Source organism: Drosophila virilis, chromosome X (genome assembly GCF_030788295.1).
Source record: "Drosophila virilis strain 15010-1051.87 chromosome X, Dvir_AGI_RSII-ME, whole genome shotgun sequence".
Taxonomy (NCBI): Eukaryota; Metazoa; Arthropoda; class Insecta; order Diptera; family Drosophilidae; genus Drosophila; species Drosophila virilis.
This window is the reverse complement of record NC_091543.1, coordinates 21701375-21724070: the sequence shown is the minus strand read 5'-3', so window position 1 is coordinate 21724070 and position 22696 is coordinate 21701375. Positions and strand designations below refer to the sequence as shown.

Sequence of the window (22696 nt, the reverse complement as noted above, 5' to 3'; positions counted from 1 at the left end):
AAATAAAGCATGCACACATCTCTCAAGCTTCTTCTAGCATGCGGACTTCATCTGTTTCTGCTTATATTCTTAGACAGAGAGAGAGAGAGAGAGAGAATGGGAGAGAGAGAGAGAGAGAGAGTGGGAGAGAGAGAGAGATAAGAACGGAAAAACAAATAGAAAATGGGAAAGAAAGACAGAGAGCGATAAACGCATAAGAGAGTGAGCATAATGTGCGAATCTTTCGAAGAGTAGTCCCCTCTTCTTGTTGTAGCATTACGTAATATACCTGAGGCTTGAGCACAGCGGCTAAAATGCCCAAATCGATGGGAAATTCGGCCAACTAATTTAATCGCCATGATTCGTTCATATTGATATGTAATATAATAGAAAGAAAATCAGTTGAAATATATATACATATTCAAAATTGAAATTGAAAGCATTTTCGTGTTGCTGTAACAACTCTAGCGCAAATCAGCTGGGAACCCTCAACACTGATCGTATTTTATTAATAAATGTGTCTCATTCTTACCTTTTCACCGCTCGAATAGAAAAAGTATAAAAGTTTTACAATGTTACAATGCTCCAATCTGCGCATTATTTGCAATTCACGGTTCTGCAAGCGAAAGTAGAAACACAAGGCTTATTCGTATCGAAATTATATTCATTAATAGAGCCAAACACTTACCTTAAATCGTCTGTCTTGTAAAACTTTTTTGATTGCAACCAATTCGCCGGTGTCGCACAGTTTCGCCTGAAAGACGACCCCAAAGCTGCCATTGCCGATAACTTTTGTATCTGTATAGGAAACTTCTTGAACCCGATCGGTGCCTTGGCCAGGCGTTGCAACGACTGTTGTAATTTTGGAACCATCACGACCTGCGCGAAAGAAACAAATGCGAATGGTTAATATTAAATAGCGTATAGCAATACATTTTAGAACAATAGCGGCTATTGCCCGGCTATGCCCGAGCTACAACACTTTACTCATTGAATTTAACGATGTGGAAAAAATTCAAATTTTTCCGTATTATCGTTAACTTGTACTTCAACCCATCGAAGTGGATTTTCGTAATTGAACATGATTTTGATATCGATCAGATGATGAAAAAAAAGTTACAATATACAGTTTCCACCCATTTTTCGGTGAACTTGCCACAATCGGTGAAACACATATTCAAACAGTTTGTAATGTAAAGTTTACAAAATTAATTTGATGTCGATCTTTGTGGATTTTTCGTAAAATACGAAACACTTGACAACATATTTGTTCACAGAAAGCAATTTTCACAGTTACAGGTGAAAATACAGCTTCCACATTGTCACGCTTTGTGCTGTGCGTTAATCGAGAGGCTGTCAGTCAATCCGGGCAAACAACAGCTTGATTTAGATTATATAGTTAAATAAAACCTGTAGGGCGAGAGCACACACAACACGACGAAATTTTTGGAACCAATCTCGGCAGTACCTGTTGTCTCCCAGGCGCCCTCAAGTTTCTCCTTGCTCCTATCGACCTCCTTTGGAATGGATAATGCGACGCTATGTTCGGGCCACAAATCATTCAATTTGCCGATCAACTGTTTCATGCCTGTGGCAGGATCAGATCGAATCGCATCAGTGAGAGATCGGAGAGATAGAGAGAAAGAGAGATATAGATAGAGTGGGGGAGCTCAACAATGGGACAGACGCTGTGAGAGCGAGCGAGACAGATTGATGAAAGGAGCAAGACAGAGGGTTCGGTTCGGTTCGGTTCGGTTCGGGTTCGGGTTCGGGTTCAATCATGGTAATAACATGCAAAACATAACCACGATGTATATATGTATATGTATGTACATGGGCTCGTCCTTTTCTCCATCTTCTTCATCTGCTTTTCTTCGTCTTGCTATTAATTATTATTTTAACCACGTTCATAGGTTTATATTGGTTTACGAAGCGCTTCGTCGTCTCAGCTGCTAAACGTTTTACGTGATCGCGCAAACGGCGATCGCTTCACCTATATTATCTATTCATTTGATTTTATTTAATTTATAATTAATTTTGGCATTAGCGCAACTTTCGACGGGTGGCAGCTGCTGTGCCGCATTTGCAGTTCGAGGCGAGGCGAGACGAGGCGAGATGAGACGAGACGAGACGAGACGAGGCGAGGCGAGGCGAGGCGTCGGCAAGATGAGAATGAGGCATCACTAAAGGTCAACGTTACCAGGAACGGATGGGTGGCTAGGCTAGAGAGGAATGGTTCGTCAACGAAGGGATTTTGGGTGCGAGGTAAGGATAGGAATAGGGAAAAACTAAGCGCTTGTACTTGGATCCTTGTACTGCTTGCCGGCCGAGCCAGAGCTGCGCGTCTGCAGCTTGGGCTTCTTGAGTGCGGCCAGCAGCGAAGCGGACGAGGAGGAGGCGGCCCCAGCAGCAGGAATCGTTGATGGTATTATCGCTTTGCCATTGGCTGGACGGCCCTTACGGCCGATTGCAGAAGACGAGGACGAAGACGACGACGCGGAACTGGCCGAGGATGAGCTCTCCGATGATGATGAACTGGTGTCATCGCTGCTGTCGCTGTTGTCACTGGACTTGGATTTTGTATCGGAATCACTGGAGTTGCTCGACGACGAGTCTCGCTTCTTATGCGTCGCTTCCACCTTCGCCATGGACGCTGTCGTTCGCATCATCAGGCCCGATGATACCGAGCTGCTGCCAGTGGCATTGGGCAACGAATGCCGCTTGGTCTTCGATTTCGACTTGGTCTTGCACTGTGGCTTGCGCGGCGGCATTGGCGTCCAAGGCCGACTGGTGCTGGCGGCCACAACGGCAGCGGCCTCATGTGCTGCACGCACAGCCTCAATCTCCGAGAGCGGCGCATTGTAATAGTGGCGCGACGACGCCGAGTTCGAATTGTTTGAGTGCAGGCTTCTCGTTTCGCCGGCACTGGTTATGGCTGGAGCGCTGCCAGGCGCTGTTTCCCCAGTACCATCCGATTCGCTGGCATCGTTGATGGCGCGCTTCTTGCGACGCACCACACGCACCACCTTGCGGAGGCGACTGGACGCCTGTGTCTTATCCACTTTGCTATCAACGGGTAACAACACAACCGTGAGAGCGTCTATATAATTCGGCTAGCCTAAAATCAGTCGGCCAACGGCCACACACGATCAGCGAGCGGGGTCTCTAGGTCTTTGGGCCGCTTGTTGCTGGTTTTGCTATTTGTTTCTTATTTTTTTTTTTTTTTTTTTTTTCTTGCGTTTTTTGGTGGTTTCGGTCAGGCTTTGGCCTAGTTGTGTTAACAGTGCGCGCGTGTTTTATTTCTGCCCACTTGACCAACTTTTCTCGCGGACGTCTCGTTTGACGTTTAACGCAGACAATTAATCGATCGATTCGCCCGTTCGATCGATCTTCAAATAGAAATGCTCAGCACAAAAACAACGTATAAAAAAAAAAAAATAAAATAAAATAAAAAAGAAAAAAAGCAAAATCAAATAAATAGCAGCAGAAATTGTCGGCGTTTTAGCTTTTAATCATTTATGTAGCTCTGACCCCGCGCGCGCCCTGCTCAGTACACACATACATATATAAATATATATATATATATATATATATATATATATATATATATATATATATATATATATATACTTATATATGCTTTTATATATATATGTGTGTATATATATATATATATATATAAATATATGTATGTAGAAAAAGTATTGATCCGAGAGTAGTTCCGATTCGTATAGCTCTATTATACGTATATAGTAGAAAGGCACTCAAAAGTGATCGATCCGAGAGCTGCGATCTGCGATGCGATCGCTCGAACTTCCGTTGCACAATTGGCCAAACGCTTCTTTCTTGTTGGCTCGAAGCAAACTTGGCGAGGACGAGCGACACGTTAGCGACACTGACAACAACGAACGACAACAACGAACGACAACGACAACAAGAACGAGAACGAGAACGAGAACGACAGCTACAACGACAACTCTTTAACGCCAATTGATGCACGATCTGACGATCTGGCGATCTGCAATCCACAATCCACGATCCGCAATCTAAGTTTCCCAAATCAGCTGATTCACTTTGGCTTCGAAGCCGCTGACCGCACGCACGCGACTGTGGCGCGTTTTAGAAAAAAAAACGAAGAAAAGACCGCGTTTTTGGCTCAGGCTCATGAAAATTTCATAATTATTTCATTTTATTTTTCCTTCATTTATTTCTGTTGTTGTTGCTGTTGTTGCTGTTGGTTTTCGGCACTGCACATTTAATTGCAGGAAAATTGCGAGCATAAAGATGCCAAAAGAACATGCGAAGACGATAAGACAGACAGTCCGAAAGTCAGACAGACAGACAGAGAGAGAGAGAGAAACAGAAAGAGAGACAGACAGACAGTTGGTGGGGTGGTTAATGGGCATCGCAGAGACTTGGACTCTTGATTCAGCCGCATCGTAGATGGACCATACCGAACCGATGGACAGACAACGATGAGCAGCAGCCAAGCGCAGTCAAGCATGCGACATGTATGTAGCCACCCCGCCCCACTCACCACCCCATCGCCGGACGGCTAGCAAACAACACGACCATCAAGCATACTAGTGCCCCATTCACTGACAGCTCAATGCAATGGAGACAGAAAGAGAAGGAACGATAATCAGAGAGAAAGACGGGCAGAGGGTAAGCGGGTTAGAAAGAAAGCGCTGCAATCAAAGGATACGCGCAAAATGAAGCCAAAAATGAAATGCAATTTATTTCATTATAATGAATCAATTAAAAAATAATATCAGCACAAACAAAGCTTAGCCAACAAATGTGCACAGCCAGTAGATACCCTGGATTATTCAAAATAAATGTGGGCAGCAGTCGAAATTTTAATTTAAGCCCGATCGCCACAAGATCTTTCGATAGATCAACATTCATAATTTTAATTTAATTAATACTCCTATATGATATTGTATCTGATCTGTTATATAGCTAGGCTGAAAATATAAATCTATGATATACAAAAACGAATATATACGAATTCTCTAGCTCTCTGGCACAGACCGGCTGGAGCTACAGACTTAGCTAGATTGGCTCAGCTCGTCGGAAATATATGTTGCATGTTGCATGTTGCCTTCTGCTGCCTGTCATAACCATTCTACCCACTTTCGCATGCTATCGTAAAACTAAAAAATATGCTAGAGAATTAAATATTTCGCTTACGTTTCATATTTATGGAACAGTCTCAGAGTTGAGTTATTCACACACTTGCATATCTTTATACCCCTTCTGAACATTTTAATGGGTAAAACGATAAAAAGGAGGCCAAGAAAAATGTTGCATACATGGCATTGAAATTGTTTTCGGTACGGGGCGCCACCCTACCACACCACAAATTGGCATACAAATAAAAAAATAAAAAAAAAAAAACAAGAGCTAAAGAGACGACACATACAAAAGACAATATATGCATACGCATAAAGACAATGCAAGGGGCGACATGGTATTGGGTTGCTTTCATTTAACAAGTGGAAGTTCCACTTAAATTCATATTCAATGCCTAAAACGAAGTTCTAAGCAGATGCAAATCTTAAATAAATAGATTTCAATCATAATTAACCAATTCAGAATCACAAAGTGAAAAGATACTTCAAATGTGGCTAATATATACTCGGGTATGCAACCGTCGGATACATTTCTAGGATTATATAGATCTAGATATCAAATTGGTAAAATCATCAGACTAAATGTCACGTGGGAACGTACATTCTTACGAGCTATATTAAAATGATTCCGGTTTATATCTCAACTAAATGGCGGACATTTGCTTATACTTTCCCATAATTTGCCATAATTAATTATGTTGACGATGTTGTTGTTAATGGCAAGATTTACTATATGGATTCCGGACATCAAAAAGTTTGTAAATGAATTGATGAGAAATTGAATTGCTTGTTTTCAGCAAGAGGCGTAGTGCCCTAATTTTGACTTATGTGGAAAATTAATCAAATTATAGCCACAACCACCACCACCCACCCACCACCCACCAAACAGCCAACAGCCAGCAAGCATTAATGTGGCAATATCAATTCTAGCGCTTTTGTCAGCTATAAACATTGTAAAATAACACGCAGTCTTGAGTGGGCGGCAGGGGCACACACGCGGAGACAAGGATTGGGGATTGGGTCGTCGTTGTCAAAATAGAAAAGCGATTTTTTTTAAGTCTTCCTTTTTTTCTTTGTAGCGCGACATAGGGGAAAACTTTTCGATACACAAACACAATTGGCAACAAGAACTGCACTCGCGAGAATCAATGCCCGACGCCCGGGGGCGGGAACGGGGACAGGGGTAGAAGGGGCCATGGGGGTGTGTCAATTTTCGGTGCCGGGGGTGTCGCATGGGCAATGCAAAAGCGACATGACGCAGCAGAAAGAGGAGAAACCACTTCAGAGCACTAGGAACACACACACAAACACACCCACACACACACACACACACACACACACACACACACACACACACACGCACACACACACACACACACACACGTAGTTGCTAATAACGTGACAGAAACCCGAAACCAGAACTGTAAAGCTCTTACTCCTCTCACCCTCGCCCTCCTCTTGCCACACTCTGCGGCAACGGAAAGCTCCATTCAAAAGCGAAATAAACACACACCGTGGCGCAGGAAAGGTGGCGGAGGGAGGGTGGGGAGCTTAAGCATGGGGTAAATAGTTCTTTTTCATACCAGTAATTGCAAATTAATGTAACTTTTGTTACCATATCGTAACGTCAACAATTGAAATGTCGAAGAATTCCAAATCAAAATATCCAAGGTATTTAATGGAATTTTTCACATACCCTGTAACTGTAGAATGGGCTTAAAAAGTAACAGACTGATTGTTATGAAGAAATCAAATACAAATAAACTAATTGCTCCAAGAGTTTTATCAATGGAAATACACATAATAAAAAGACCTGATCAGAACCCGAGTATCTCAATGTGCACACAATCTCGATACAAATCAGGTCTATATCGGAGATAAGACAAGAAAAACTAATTGAAGAAATTGATGTGAATATCTTTTAAATATTCAGATATTAAGAGTATACGAGAAGCTGGGTAAGATACAATACATCGAAACGAAAGCATATTTGTAGAAATAGGATGTTCAGACAATAAAGTTGTTTATATCGAAATGCTTCTGAGACACTTTCTTCAATGTTACTCGGATCTATTTGAAATTTATTAAGTACTCTTGTTTATGCTTTATAAGTTGTCAAGAGATTGAAGTTAGTCAAATATAATATTGTTATAAAAGCTTGACAAATACAGATCGAGCAAAGATTATTTGTTTGCTTTCTTTTGGCGCAGCAATGCGACACGAAAATACAATCAACAACTATTGTATATATATATATATATACCTTCCATATATATATTTATATATATCTATATATATATATTTTTGATACTTATGCAAACCGATCTCTAATCGGATATGGGAATCATTAGGAGCTGCGTCTTTCAGTCTGTTGTCAGCTGAATGTGAATGGCAGCTGAATGTGGTTAAAAAAAGACACATTTTTGGCAAACTTTGATAGGAGGGGAGGGTTTCGTATCTGTGTGTGCGTGTGTATGTGTGTGAGGGTGGAGGTGGAGGTGAGCAGCAGTGACGGCACGCGGTCAGATCACGAGACACCGCGACCGCGGGCAAGGAGGCACTTGGCGGGCATCCCTTGCACGCCCCCAACCAACCGCCATTCTCTCAAAGCATGCTGCTCTCTTCTTTTCGTATCTCGCTTGCCACTAGCTGCCCATTCCCCCACCTCAGCAAGCCCCTACGACGGTCATTCCCTGTTCGTGCTCATTCGCTTGCAGTGGCAAGCGGCACATTGCATACTTTTAGGTGCGCTGCATAAATTACGCGCCAAAGAAGCCCCAAAAGTGAGGGCGACCCAAAGCGATTGCATAAACAGAGGCAGGCAAATCCAAGACGAATGCGAATGGGAATGATAAAGCAGAGAATGGAAGCCATTTTTTTTTTTTTTGGTTTTTTTTTAAAGCAAATCAATAACAGCGAAGAGAGCGAGAGCGAAGCCAGCGAGAATACTCTCTCATTCTGATTTTGGCACAGCTGCTCAAACAGAGCAACGCGGTTTGAAAGAGTTGTTCGTGGATTTGTTCGTCGTACGCAAAACGAGTTCGAATGCAGCGGTCGGTTGCAACTCTACTCACAGCTAAATAACAGCTTGAACTATTCAAAGGGAGTATGCCTGAATAGGGCAGTCGTATTCAAACTGTGAAATAGCGATTCATGGAGGGAAGTGCTGGTGAGCCTGCTAAAAACATTTGTGACCTTAACGCGTATATCGATTTCTAGTTTTACGGTTTAGCGAACGGACATTGCACACAACCAATACACTTCCTTGGCACCTTATGAACAGAGCATATTTACTAACTGCTGATCAACTATATGGTAATGGCTATTCGATACGGTTGAACGATCTACAAGATAATATAAGACATAAAACGGAAAATGGATGTATCGAGAGCCCAATCTAAGTATTGACTTATAAATACGTAAACTTTGTCAATGAAGCTGGCAAATATTTGTTTAAGTTTGAGTTGCAGATAAACTCGAGAAGTTATAATCTTCTATGAGTTAAGGCTGGCGGTTTACCCATGATCGAATGTAGGAGGGAACGCATGCTACTTGGGGTCGCAAAAACAGCTGTCCCCTCTGCTACCGCCCGCGTTCCGTTCCCGTTCACGTTCCCGTTCCAGTTCTCGCTGCCGACCGTCTCTATCAGTCGGCAACAGCAGTTGTTGTCGTCTCTCGTGGTATTCGCTGTGTTATTGTTGTTGATGTTGTCAGGCCCCCCCGTTCAAGTTAAAAATCAAATCAAATCAAATCAAAAATAAAAATGCCAAAAAAATAAAAAAACAAGTTGACAAATGTTTTAAAAACAGGCGCGTGCGGCGGCAGAAGGTGGAGCAAGGCGAGGTGCAAGGTGGAAGCAAAGCAGCAACAGCTGTCAAGAAAAACGCTAGCAGAGACACGCCTCCCCATATATATATATATATATATATATATATATATATATTATATTCCTATATACATACATACGTAATGTGTTATTTGCATTATTTTTGGAAAAAGTTTTGTTTTTGAGCAGAGCGCGTGATTTTTAACACGACAGACAGACAACATGCGATGACAAAAAGTTAGGAAACATCCATAAAGCGTATAAGCTTATATGGCGGCCATATAAAAATAATCAACATCTTTCACGACTTAACGCCCTGCTAAGCTGATAACCTGAACATGCAGCAGTCGTGTCATCTTGTTATCACTCAAAATCTATAGAGAGCAGCAACAATTAAGTAGCTGTAGCGAACACGTTTCCACTCACATTATAGGGTATTCATGCGCACACAAATACCTGCTGCCAGATGCCATCGGCTACCTAACTATTTCTTGTGCCTTATACAATATCTAATATAATCGAAGACGTCTCTCGTTTATGTAGAATTTAGTTTTCATTACGAATTTCTTTAAACTTCTTTTGAATCTTTTTCATCATATGAGGGCTGGTCTAAGATATATACGGTCCATTTTACTATTAAATCAACCTATCGATCAATTCTCTTCTACTGCAACTCAATTTCACCAAGTTTATTTATAACTGAATACTAACTCAGGGCTGCCCAACTCGCATCCTTTCCCGTTCGGCGTCGTTCATATTGGCCATATTATCTACCCGGCAATAATGCACTTCATTTCACATTAGAGCACACATCGCTTATTCTATTGGGCTTTATGGGGCCGCTGTAATAATTATGGAATTTCAATTGTGTACTCTATATATATATAGTGACATATCCATAGTCGCACCCACCCTTTAACATAACTTAGCACATAAGCATAAGCACAATTATAAACATTTCTAATATTGTAAACAAAGAGCCTGGTGATAACATCGACATTGGTCAAGATCAAACTGTCCCCCTTTGGTAGACATAAACAATTCACCCTAAATATCACGCCACTGTCAATGTTCCCATCAGAGTACTATCCCACGCATAATTGCTGACGCAGCTCAAACTTCACTCAATTTTGACTCAAACTCTCTCAAAGCGAAGTTTGCTAAGCGACCGCAACAGTTAGATAAATCAGTTCATATTCGGGAAGCAAATCTGAATGTACTCAACAAAAGTAGCCGTTAAGTGAAAATAATAAATTGAAATATATTTTTTTATAGTAACCTAACGTGTAAAACTTAATTGGCGCAGCCGGTAGGATACGTCGGGAAAAATTAAAGATCGCTAAAGGATAATTAATTCCCAGATCTAACGCACAATCGCGACCGAAAGTGTTGTCGGAGTGTAATAAAAATTTTCTCGAATACGTATCCGCACAAGAACCTTCGGGTCATTAGTAGCTTAATAATATTGACCCTTTGGGCAATAAAGCTACTACAGTTAATAACGACTGGCTTTGCATATCGTTTGATCCCTGCAATACGTTATTACTGAGTCTTTTTAAGACACACACACAAAAAAAAAAAAAAACATTTACACAATAATCCATCACAAACTTTAACTTAAAATAAAAGTGCAAAATCAAAGAACAATAAAGTTCAAACCTACAAACTCAAAACTATTCAAAAAAAAGTGTATTACACCAAGATGACAATGGAATTATCAGAACAACACCTCAACCAGGCCCTTTCACAACTTAGACAGGTGCCAAGCTTTGACGGATCAACGGATCAACTAAACGCCTTCATTAAAAGGATAGATTACATCCTACACCTGTATCCAACCCGAGATGTTAGACAACATAGCATCTTATACGGAGCCATCGAATTGCAAGTCACAGGAGATGCTCAGAGAATATCACAAAGGACAGCAGCCAACACTTGGCAGGAGCTGAGAAACGCATTGATTGAAGAATACAAAGTGCAGACACCATTTGAAGAACTCCTTCGACGCTTATACAACACGAATTACCAAGGAAACGTCCGTAAGTTCATCGAGGAGCTCGAGAATAAATCTTTTGTTATTTTAAATAAGTTAGCACTAGAAAATATACCTAGCAATACAACCCTTTATACAAATGCTATGAATAACACAATCAAAGATGTTATTACAAAAAAATTACCAGATAGGCTTTTCATGATGTTAGCCAGACACGACATTACGTCGACACAAAAACTAAAGCAAGTAGCTCAAAGAGAGGGATTATATGAAAATAGCGTTACTGAAAAACCTAAAAATAATAATGTTCAGGGAAATCCAAATAACAATCGTAGGAACATGGGAAATTATCAGCAAAATGCTAACCCAACCACCATTTCAAGTGGCTATTCCAACACGAATCAGAGTTATCACGCACAAAATAAACAGCATAATAAGTCCGAAGACAATCAGAAAGCTCACCACGAGTTCCAACAGAAATTAAGTCAAGGTAGATACCAAAATCCCTTAAACTACCAAAATCAGTCCCATTCACGCTTGAATGCACCAAACCCTCCGACTAAACGTCAAAGAGATAGTAACAGTGGGCAGATGAAAATGGATACATCCGAAAATTTTCATCAGCAAGCCTCGGAACAAACAGAAGAAATCCATTCATAAAATTGATTATGAATGACGAAGTTCTAAAATGTGTCATCGACACAGGTTCAACCATTAATCTAATGAAAACTAACCGCTTAAATTTTCCAGTTTACAACGAAACATTAAAGGTTCACACCATAAATGGTGTTATTGAATTAAAACAAAGTATACGATTAGGAGCAAGCAAAATTTGTCCGAGCAAACAAAAATTCTATATTCACGACTTCTCAGAGCATTATGATGTTCTGATTGGGAGAGAATACCTTGAGGCATGTCAAGCAAAAATAGACTATGCACAAGGATCCGTAACCTTAGGAGAATTTAACTTTTGTTTTAGATATAACGACGAAGAGGTCGAAGAGGACATGACCGCACAAGAGTGCCTTGATCCACCCTCAACAGAGGACAGACCATTTAACTTCGCTATTAATAATGAATTAATAGAAAACAATGAGTTTAGGCTAGAGCACCTAAACTCAGAAGAAAAAGAAAAAATAAAAAAAGTTTTACATGAATTTCGTGATATCCAGTACCATGAAGGTGACAATTTGACTTTCACTAGTACAATTAAACACAAAATTCTAACAAAACATGAGGACCCAATTTACAAGCGTCCATACAAATATCCTCAAATATACGATGAGGAAGTAAATAAACAAATAAGCGATATGATAAAACAAAATATCATACGTAAATCCAAATCCCCTTACTGCTCACCAGTAATAATCGTTCCAAAGAAAAACGATGCATCTGGAAAGCAAAAGTTCCGGTTAGTCATAGATTACCGCAATCTCAATGAACTATTAATGATAAATACCCTATCCCGATCATGGATGAAATATTAGACAAACTTGGAAAATGTCAATATTTCACAACCATTGATCTAGCCAAAGGCTTCCACCAAATCCAAATGGATCCTGGTTCAATACCCAAGACCGCATTTTCGACTAAACATGGCCATTACGAGTACACTCGCATGCCATTTGGTCTTAAGAATGCACCTGCAACGTTCCAACGTTGTATGAACAATCTCTTAGAAGATTTAATTTTTAAAGATTGTCTGGTCTACTTAGACGACATTATTATTTTTTCCACTTCATTGGAGGAACACATTTTGTCGCTACAAAAGGTATTTAAGAAGCTTAGAGAAGCTAACTTAAAACTACAGTTGGATAAATGCGAGTTTATGAGAAAAGAAACTGAATTTCTCGGTCACATCATCACAACTGAGGGTATAAAACCAAATCCCAACAAGATACAAGCAATTGTCAAATTCCCAATTCCAAAAACCCCAAAAGAAATTAAATCATTTCTAGGATTATGTGGTTTCTATAGGAAATTTATACCAAATTTCGCTAATATAGTAAAACCATTAACACTTAAATTAAAAAAGGGAGCAAAAATCAATATAAAAGACAGAGACTACGAACTAGCGTTTGAAAAGCTAAAAGTACTCATAACATCCGACCCAATTTTAATATACCCTAACTTCGAAAAACCATTTTCATTAACTACAGACGCAAGTAATATGGCAATAGGGGCCGTCCTTTCGCAAGAGCATAAGCCTATATGCTATGCAAGTAGAACTCTCAACGAGCATGAGTTAAATTATTCAACGATTGAAAAAGAATTATTAGCAATCGTTTGGGCCACTAAATACTTTAGGTCCTATCTTTTTGGTCGACAATTTCAAATCCTTAGTGATCACAGACCACTCGTCTGGTTAAATAATATGAAAGAACCTAACATGAAATTACAAAGGTGGAAGATCAAGCTAAATGAGTTTGATTTCCAAATTAAATACGTCCCAGGAAAAGAAAATTATGTGGCAGATGCTCTGTCCAGAATTCAATTAAACGAAAACTTCTTAGGCGAAGATACAATTAGCACAAGAGCAACAATACATAGTGCTCAAGAAGACAACAGTAACCATTTACAAATCACAGAAAGACCACTTAATTATTATAATCGACAAATAGAATTTGAAAAAGGAACCGAGAACGAAACAAAAGTTACGAATTACTTTCACAAAACCAACATAAAAATTACGTACAAAGACATGACTAATACGCATGCCAAAGAATTAATAAAAGAATACTTATGCACAAAGAAAAGTGTGCTATACTTCCACAACGAAGCAGATTTTCCAATTTTTCAAGAAGCCTACTTAGAAATAATAAGTCCGAATAATTCAACAAAGGCAATGAAAACTAGTACAAAATTAATAGACCTTCAAACATACGCAGAATTCAAAGAATTAATATTAAAAAAGCACAAAGAATTATTACACCCAGGAATTGAAAAAACTATCAATTGGTTCAAAGAAACCCACTATTTCCCAGATTATCAAAATTTAATTCAAAATCTAATAAATGAATGTGAGATTTGCAACATCGCAAAAACAGAACACAGAGATACAAAATTAACTTTCGAAATAACTCCGGAAATCGCTAATATCCGAGAAAAATATGTAATGGATTTTTACATAGTAGGAGATAAACAATTTTTATCTTGCATTGATATCTATTCAAAATTTGCATCATTAATAGAAATAAAAAGTAGAGACTGGCTAGAAACCAAACGAGCTATATTACAAGTGTTCAACCAAATGGGTAAACCCATCGAAATAAAGGCAGACAAAGACTCAGCTTTTATGTGTACAGCTTTACAATTATGGCTAAAATCAGAAGCAGTAAATATTAATATAACCACTAGTAAAAATGGTATATCCGACGTAGAACGATTTCATAAGACAGTTAACGAAAAACTAAGAATCATTAACAGCGACTCAGACGTCGAAAATAAACTTACAAAATTTGAAACTATACTCTACACGTACAATCATAAAACAAAGCACAAAACGACTAACAGAACACCAGCGGACATATTCATATATGCAGGTACACCAGAGTATGACACTCAAGCTAATAAAGAAAAACTAATAAATAACCTCAACAAAAAACGAACAAATTATGAAATTGACACTAGATACAAACACTCACCGTTAGTTAAATCAAAGACGACAACCCCGTTCAAGAAAACAGGAGAACTAAGACAAATCGACGACAAACATTTTGAGGAAACTAACAGAGGCAGGAAAATAACACATTACAAAACCAAATTCAAAAAGAAAAAGAAGACTAATCAAAGCAAATATAACAATTACAGGTCAACAACAGACAGCGATCAAAACATACAAGCACCAGCTTAAATTAATTATTATAATATTACTATCAATAACTGTAAACCATATAAATGCACAGAGTATTGAAATTAATCCTATCAAAGCCCATAACGGATATCTCATATTTAAAACAGGAACCATAGACATTCCGACAGATTACGAATTCCACTGTTTAACGGTTAATATAACAAAAACCGAAGAAACTTTTAACAATTTAATTGAACAAAGTAAAGAATTCAATAACCTTATACAAATCGAATACCTAGTAGAGAAATTAAACAGAGAAATAAACGGCTTAAAAATAGCCAAACGTAGCAAAAGAGGTTTAGTTAACATAGTAGGAACAGCATATAAATACTTATTTGGAACATTAAATCAAGAAGACAAAGCAGAAATTGAACAAAAAATAAGCAACTTAGCAGAAAACAGCGTTCAGGTTAACGAATTAAATTACATAATAGAAGCTATAAACAAAGGAATAGAAATCATGAACGAACTAGATCAAGAGAAACAAAAAGGAAAGAAATTAGATATCCTTATATTTAACTTACAACACTTTACAGAATATATAGAAGACATTGAGATGGGAATGCAGCTCACAAGATTAGGAATTTTTAACCCAAAATTACTAAAACATGACTATTTGTTGCATGTTAATTCTGAGAAATTGTTGAATACAAAAACTTCCACTTGGTTTAAATCAGATACAAACGAAATACTGATAATATCCCATATTCCTCGAGAAATAATAAAAAGCCCGGTATTCGAAATAATTCCATACCCGGATGAAAATAATAATATTTTGACAGAAATAGCTCATGAAAAATATTTTACCCAAGATAAAAAAGTTTATAGCAGAGAAACAAAAAAATTAATTAATAATGAATGTTTAACAGGAATTTTAAACCAAATAACATCAGAATGTAGTTATACTAAAATTTTGCAAAATTTTCAAATCAACTACATAGAACCAAATATAATTTTAACTTGGAATTTACCAAAAACTATATTAAACCATAATTGTATAAATAACGAAATAACAATAGAAGGAAACAATATAATAAAAATCTTTAATTGTTCATTGCAAATTAATGAAATTTCAATTTCAAACAATATGTTAGATTATACTCAAAGCATTTACGTAAGCAATGATGTTATAAAATTAGAACCACTTTCGTTTGTACAAACGAAACAAATTATAAATGCACATACAAAATTTAACAATGTATTCCAGATAATTACAATAACCATATTTGTAATCATATTAATAAGTTTAACACTGTATTTGACATATAAGTTCAAAAGCATACCTAAGAAATTAATTATAAAATATAAAAAACCCAAAGTAGAAGAAACACCTACAATAATAGGAGATATACCAATTCTAAAAGAAGAAAATGTTACACTATATCCAAACTTAAACACCTGAGGACAGGCACTTTTCTAATGGTTGGGGGAGTGACATATCCATAGTCGCACCCACCCTTTAACATAACTTAGCACATAAGCATAAGCACAATTATAAACATTTCTAATATTGTAAACAAAGAGCCTGGTGATAACATCGACATTGGTCAAGATCAAACTGTCCCCCTTTGGTAGACATAAACAATTCACCCTAAATATCACGCCACTGTCAATGTTCCCATCAGAGTACTATCCCACGCATAATTGCTGACGCAGCTCAAACTTCACTCAATTTTGACTCAAACTCTCTCAAAGCGAAGTTTGCTAAGCGACCGCAACAGTTAGATAAATCAGTTCATATTCGGGAAGCAAATCTGAATGTACTCAACAAAAGTAGCCGTTAAGTGAAAATAATAAATTGAAATATATTTTTTTATAGTAACCTAACGTGTAAAACTTAATTATATATATGTATATATGACAGATTGTTAAACAACAGTAAAACGTTGGATTTATTCTTTTTAAAAGCGATGACTTTTCAAAAAGAACTGAAATCATTAGCCGGCGTAAATCAACGCTGTTGTTGCCGTCTTATCAATCAGGCAGACTGGCTGACAACAAAGACTAATGATAGCAGCACAGTGTGGTCTGTTCACAGAACAGGGCGTGGCATTCGCTAAGGCGCTGTCACTTATCAGTCGACCGAGAAAAAAGAGCCCAGTAAAAAAAGCAGGGCACAGCGACGATTTCCCAGTTAAGTGGAACGACTGGAATTGGACAGAGCTATAAAGTTTTCGTTTCAATTTTATCGCATTGTTATGAAGTACAAAGTGCAAAAATATAAAGTAAGGGGTGCAGCAAAAAGCAATCTTAATCTGCACTATATCTCTGATATATAGCTTGGGACGTGGATATATAACTTGTAGATTAAGCAGCTCCAGCGCCAGACACTAATAACTGTTTCAATGTGTTCCAATTCCACTTGTTTCTACGTTCAAAAACATTTTCAAAAGAATTGACACTCAAACATTATCAATATATCAATATATCCCCCCCTTTGAACCCAAACCATGAATTAACTTCCTTAAAGACACACTTACGTGCGTGGCGTGTGTATGTGTGTGTGCGTGTGTGTGTGTGTGTGTGTGTGTGCAGCTTACCCGACAACATTATAAGTTAGGTTAGGTACACGTGATATTCGAATCATCAACACTTACCTGAAAAGAGAAAGATAGAGAGAGAGAGAGAGAGAGAGAGAGAGAGAGATAGAGAGGGAGAGAGAAAGAGAGAGGGATGATTAGCATAACAAGTTTGATCAATTCGTAGACAAAATCAATAATTAAAAGTGTGGGGCATTTGAAACGAAGCAAACTCTTGGAATATACATTAAAGTGAATCGTGATCACAAATTGATGCGACAGTTGAAACACAAACGACAAGCATGATTATTTTTAGTTGATGATTATTAATTACCTAGTATATGCTTAAACTTTTGCACCACTTTGGTCCAACTAACGCAGGATTGTGTTCTAGCCAGTTTTGCAGTCTTTACACTCTCGAGACTGTCGTTGCCAACATGCAGTGCAGCCTCCGCCTCGGCGCCCGTCTCAATTTCATCATACTCATCATCAACGTAGCCAGCTGCATCATCGGCTGCGGCATTGCGATCATCTGAGTGACGGCGTACTGGGACAGGTTTTAGATCGGGAATAGCATCGTAATGATTATCATGACTATGACTGCGGACGCGCATCTTAACCAGATCTGCATCGGGATCATCATCGTCATCAACGGCAACGGCATTTGGATGCGGATCCGATATCTGTTTGTCAATCGTTAAACGATTTCTATCACAGTGGTTGGGTTGGTCTTTGGTCTCAAGGCCGCTGGCCGCCAGATTGGAGGCCACCGTTGTGTTGCGCTTCTTGCGCTGCTCCTCGCGCTCCCGTTTGAGCAGCGCCTTTTGCTGTTTGGCCTTGCGCTGTTTCTGTTTGCGTGCAAACTTTTCGCGCAGCTTTGGACTGCCAAACTCGTCCAGATAGTACATGGTGTCCTGCAGGCCATCCTTGCGATTGATCAGCTTGGCATCAATATGCGGATCCTCGTTGATCTTTAGAAGCGGAAAAAATATGCGACCATCTGTGCCCAAACTGCGTGCATCACGTCTTTTTGCCGCCGCAGCAGCAACTGTTAATGGCGCCAACTCTAAGGGCAGCTCCTCCTCTTGCTTCACTACCGTCGCAGCCGCAGGCGTTGCCTTTAATCTTTGCACATGCTCGTGCTTGCCAATGTTAATAATGATGCCCGACTGTGTATCATCTTCGTCCACATCCACATCGACATCGACATCGACATCCACATCCACATCGACATCGACAGCAACGCCATCATCCTCATCCTCTTCCTCCTCCAGATCGTCCTCATCGTCACGATCATCGACAATGTCCACCTCATCGATGCGATCCTCCACATCAAAGCCCTGCGTGCCGGTGCTGTTGGTGCTCTTGTATTTGATGCGACGCAAAACGACACTGCCAGCACCGACACTGACGCCAACGCTGCTCAATTCGAGCGCTGAGGCGGCGCGTGTGCGTCCACCTCTGGCGGCAGCTGCCACCTGTAGCTGTTCATTGCCGCTGCTGCTGCCCAGCGATTCGCTGCTGCTGTTCGATTGGGCGCCACCCGCGCCGCCGGAGGCGCGCTCACCGACACGCTGCTCGATGCCGCTGTCCTGGCTGAGCAGCAGCTGCTGCTGTTGCTGCTGCTGCTGCAGCAGTTGGCGCTGCTGCTGCTGCTGTTGCTGCTGGCGTTGCCATTTGGGCAGCGGGCCGTGCAGGCTGAGTGAGCCGCTGCTGCTGCGCACCGGCAGCTGTTGCAGCTGTAGCAGCGTCGCCTGCGAGCCGCTGCAGAGCTGCTTCTGTGAGGCGCTCGTCACGATGACCCCGCTGTCCGCTGACCCGGTTGATGTTTGCGTTAAGAACCTTTCGTTCAATGGAATTTTGATCGGTGCACTTATGATGTTGTTGCTGTTGCTGTTGTTGTTGTTGTTGTTGCTGCTGTTGCTGCTGCTGCTGCTGATGACGGGAGCCGCATTGGCGGGCGGCGCTGCTGCTGCGGCTTTTGTTGCTGTTGTTGCCATCAGGTTTTCAATGTCTGCAGTTATATTTGCTGATTGTTTTGCCTTTGTTAATCTAAATTAACCACGAAGTCTTTCTCACTATTTGTGTATGTTGATATTTATTTTATTATATGCTTTGTTTTGCTTATGTTCTCTTTCACATTCAATCACTTTCTTCTTTGCACTGTCAACTTTGTTGCATCAGAGTCACATTGCCTGCTCAATAGAATGCATTTCAAATATAAATAAATATTTCTTATTTTGTATTTTTATTGTTGTTTTGTTTTTACTGCTGTTGCTTTATATAAACAAACAAAAAAAAAAAAAAAACAAAAAAAAAATTATTTTCGCATTTCCCATTTATTTTCGTGTACTTCTCATTTTAGTTTGCTGCTATTTTTGGCAACACACGAAGAAGCATACATAAAAATCAAAACAAAATAAAAAACTGAAGAAAAATATATATAAAATATATTTTCTTTCAAGACGACTTTCGTTCGCCTGCGTCACGCAATAAAAACAAAACACATAAAAACACACACACGCACACATACGCACGTGAAGAAAATCAAATTATTTTCCAAAGGAATTTCAAAAAAGTAGAAATATAACTGCGCTTGCTCAGCTCAGCAGAGCACTTGGTAAATTTTCTATAGTTGCTTTTCTTATTGTTAATGCAAATGTTAAGAGAGAATCGTATCTCACACACATGTGCGGGCGCTCTTGAGGTCGCGATTGAACTGAAACTGAAACAGAAACTGAAATTGAATTTCCAAATTATCAACAGCGACGACAGCAGAAGCGTCGCTGCTGGCGCCGCCTGACGCACATAAAACAAAAAAAAACACACACACATACACATACGCGTCAACGCAACGAGCGGCAATGAAACAGCAGACAAGAGAGCAGCACCACAATATCAAGAGAGAGCGGGCGAACGAGCGTACAAAGCACAAAAGCACAGCACACAGAGCAAAAGCGAAAGTCATTAACTATTGCGAGCGAACAGCGGCGTGCGTCGTTCAAGTGGAATTCGGAATGAAACACTGTGCATACTACTTGCGCTGCTTGCTAGTTGCTTGGCTGGCTTCTTTTCTTTTACTGCAGCCTTCAAATGGGGCGTGGCAGTGGGAAATTCAGACACGCACACACACACACATACAAACAGTTCTGCTTCTAATCTTATCACGGCACGACTCCAAAATTCTGAGCTAATCAGAGTATGAAGAGCTGAGAATTCTGTGAGATTTGGCCGTCTGCTCTTCGTTTCAGCTGCTTCGCTTCGCTTCTACTTGCGTCTAACTGTGATAATTTGCAATTGCAGCGTACGAAATTTATCAGAAGTGTAAAGCGGAGGTGTTAAATCAAACAGAGTGGCGACTGGGTGACTGGGCGAACGGGCGACTGGGTGAGCAGAATCGGAGCAGGCGAAAAACAAATGGGAAATGGAACAGCGCACAGTAAACACGGGCGGGAAGGCTAAGCGCGATTAGGCTCTTAACGGGCGATGGGGTTTGGGGTTGAACTTATTAAATATGTACATATAGTAAAAAAAAAAAAAACAAAAAAAAAAACACACTCGATTATAAGAACAACAAAAGCAACAACGGTAGCAATAACAAAAGGTATTGCCATAAGGCAATTTTTAGTTGCTCGTTGTTGCTCAAGTGCAAACAGTGGAAAATTTTCGAGTTGCCTTCGTGATGGCGGCAACTTGTTGTTGTTGTTGTTGTTGTTGTTGTTCTTGGATTGTGTCCATTTCCAATGAACTGAACTGGGGCTTAGCACGCAAAAACTGTTGACAAAGGACACTGGACAAAGGACACTGGACAAAGGACAGCGAACAGTGTACACAGCAAGTGGGCGAAGCCCCCGCCTTAGACTTGGCTTGGTCAATGGCGCATTAGCGCAAATTAGAGGAGTGTACGAAACGAAGTGGAATAAAACGAAACATCCGAACCATCAAAATATGGAGAACATGCGCGCCTATGTTATATTGTCATAACCTTAAAAACAAACAAAGTCTGGGGTACAGGCCAAAGGGTGATAGGTGATATACAGTTTGTATGCTTATGTAAGCAAATATGCTCAAATGACATTTGAAATACGCACAAAGCCGTTCGGTTTTCCAGTTAAAATCGAAGACAACTTTTCTCTTTGCTAACTGCTTACACAATAGATTCAACCTTATATTGATTAAAACAATAACTTTAGTTCAATAATTGAGTTCACTACGTATCGCTGCTCGCCTTTCTCGCTCAACTATTAAAGGTCATATTTATCACAGTTAGAAACTGGTTAAATTCCAACTTTCTCCGCTAGAGCTGGTGCTCCAGATCATTTTTTGGACGAGCTTTTTCCCAGACCACTTGACCACCTGACCACCTGACCAGCTGACCAGCTGACCAGCTGGCCTGTCTGACTATTTGACATTTGACGTTAATTGCCAAATGTTTCGTGTAACGTCGCATGTTTCTTCTTCTACCATTTTCTTTTGTTAAACGTGTTGTTGGTGCCCCAACAAGTGCGCATTTTGTATCGAGTTGACATTGAGCGAACCATTAACCCACCCAAAACACAAGTACGTAACACAATGGTATCCCTCAACTGCAGACGTCAACCCCATATCGCTTTTTATTTATTAAACATAAATTAACGTAAGCAACGACGACAATGTTGGCAATGACGACTTTCCTCTTCTTGCCCTGAACAAAAGTACCTACACGTGTGCACAGAGAGCGCCGGTGGGTACAGAACCCCCCCCTAACACACACACACACACACACACAAACACCATCTATAAAAATCTACTAAAATTTACATGGCAAATGAGTTGAGCCATTGTTGTTGTTGTTGCTGCTCCTGTGGTAAGGTTAAACTCTTGGCTTGTTGTTTCTGCCGGACTTGAACTTGCATGTCGATAATTCTACGGCACGTCAGCTTTTAAATCGCCGTGTGTAGGGCACACAACTTGTTATATGCACAGGTAGAGCGCGAGAGAGAGAGGGAGAGCTAGAGGGAGTAGTTGCCGAGTATAAAAATAGAATCGAAATCGGGCAAGGGTTGTGCACAGCTGGGGTTGTTCTTGTTCTTTCACCCATTTCGCCCATGCATATTGATTCTTGAGAAAAGTCGCACACATAAGCCAAGATATGGCTTATATAAGTGCTAACTGAATGCAGACGTAAGTAAGTTGCCGCGTAATGCCATATTATATATGCATATATATATATATATGTCTATATAGATATAGATATGATGAATCAGTAGCAACTTTTTAGTACAGTCCTCTAGCACACCTCCCCCCCCACTTTAGGGTTAGTTCGTTTGATTGATTCTGGCGCAGCAGGTCTGGTTTGACAACCAGTTTGTGTTCTGGTGCGTGTTATTATCTCTATACGGTCACACTGCT

General features: G+C 39.9%; 1 protein-coding gene across 9 annotated transcripts in view; it reads right to left on the bottom strand.

Annotated features, from left to right (window-relative positions):
• Positions 1–22696, bottom strand: part of sgg (shaggy) — a 62111-nt gene that overhangs the window by 10940 nt on the left and 28475 nt on the right. For 5 of the 9 annotated variants that reach the window (XM_070211176.1, XM_002055484.4, XM_015170921.3 and 2 more), the window contains 2 exons: positions 668–858; positions 512–595 (listed from right to left, as the gene is read on the bottom strand). In XM_070211176.1, the coding sequence (XP_070067277.1) occupies positions 512–595; positions 668–858 (275 nt within the window). Of the gene's footprint in view, positions 1–511; positions 596–667; positions 859–17357; positions 17384–17639; positions 19501–19842; positions 20046–22696 lie in introns of those variants that run through there. The other 4 variants (XM_032439937.2, XM_032439938.2, XM_032439936.1 and 1 more) reach the window with 2 other exon arrangements.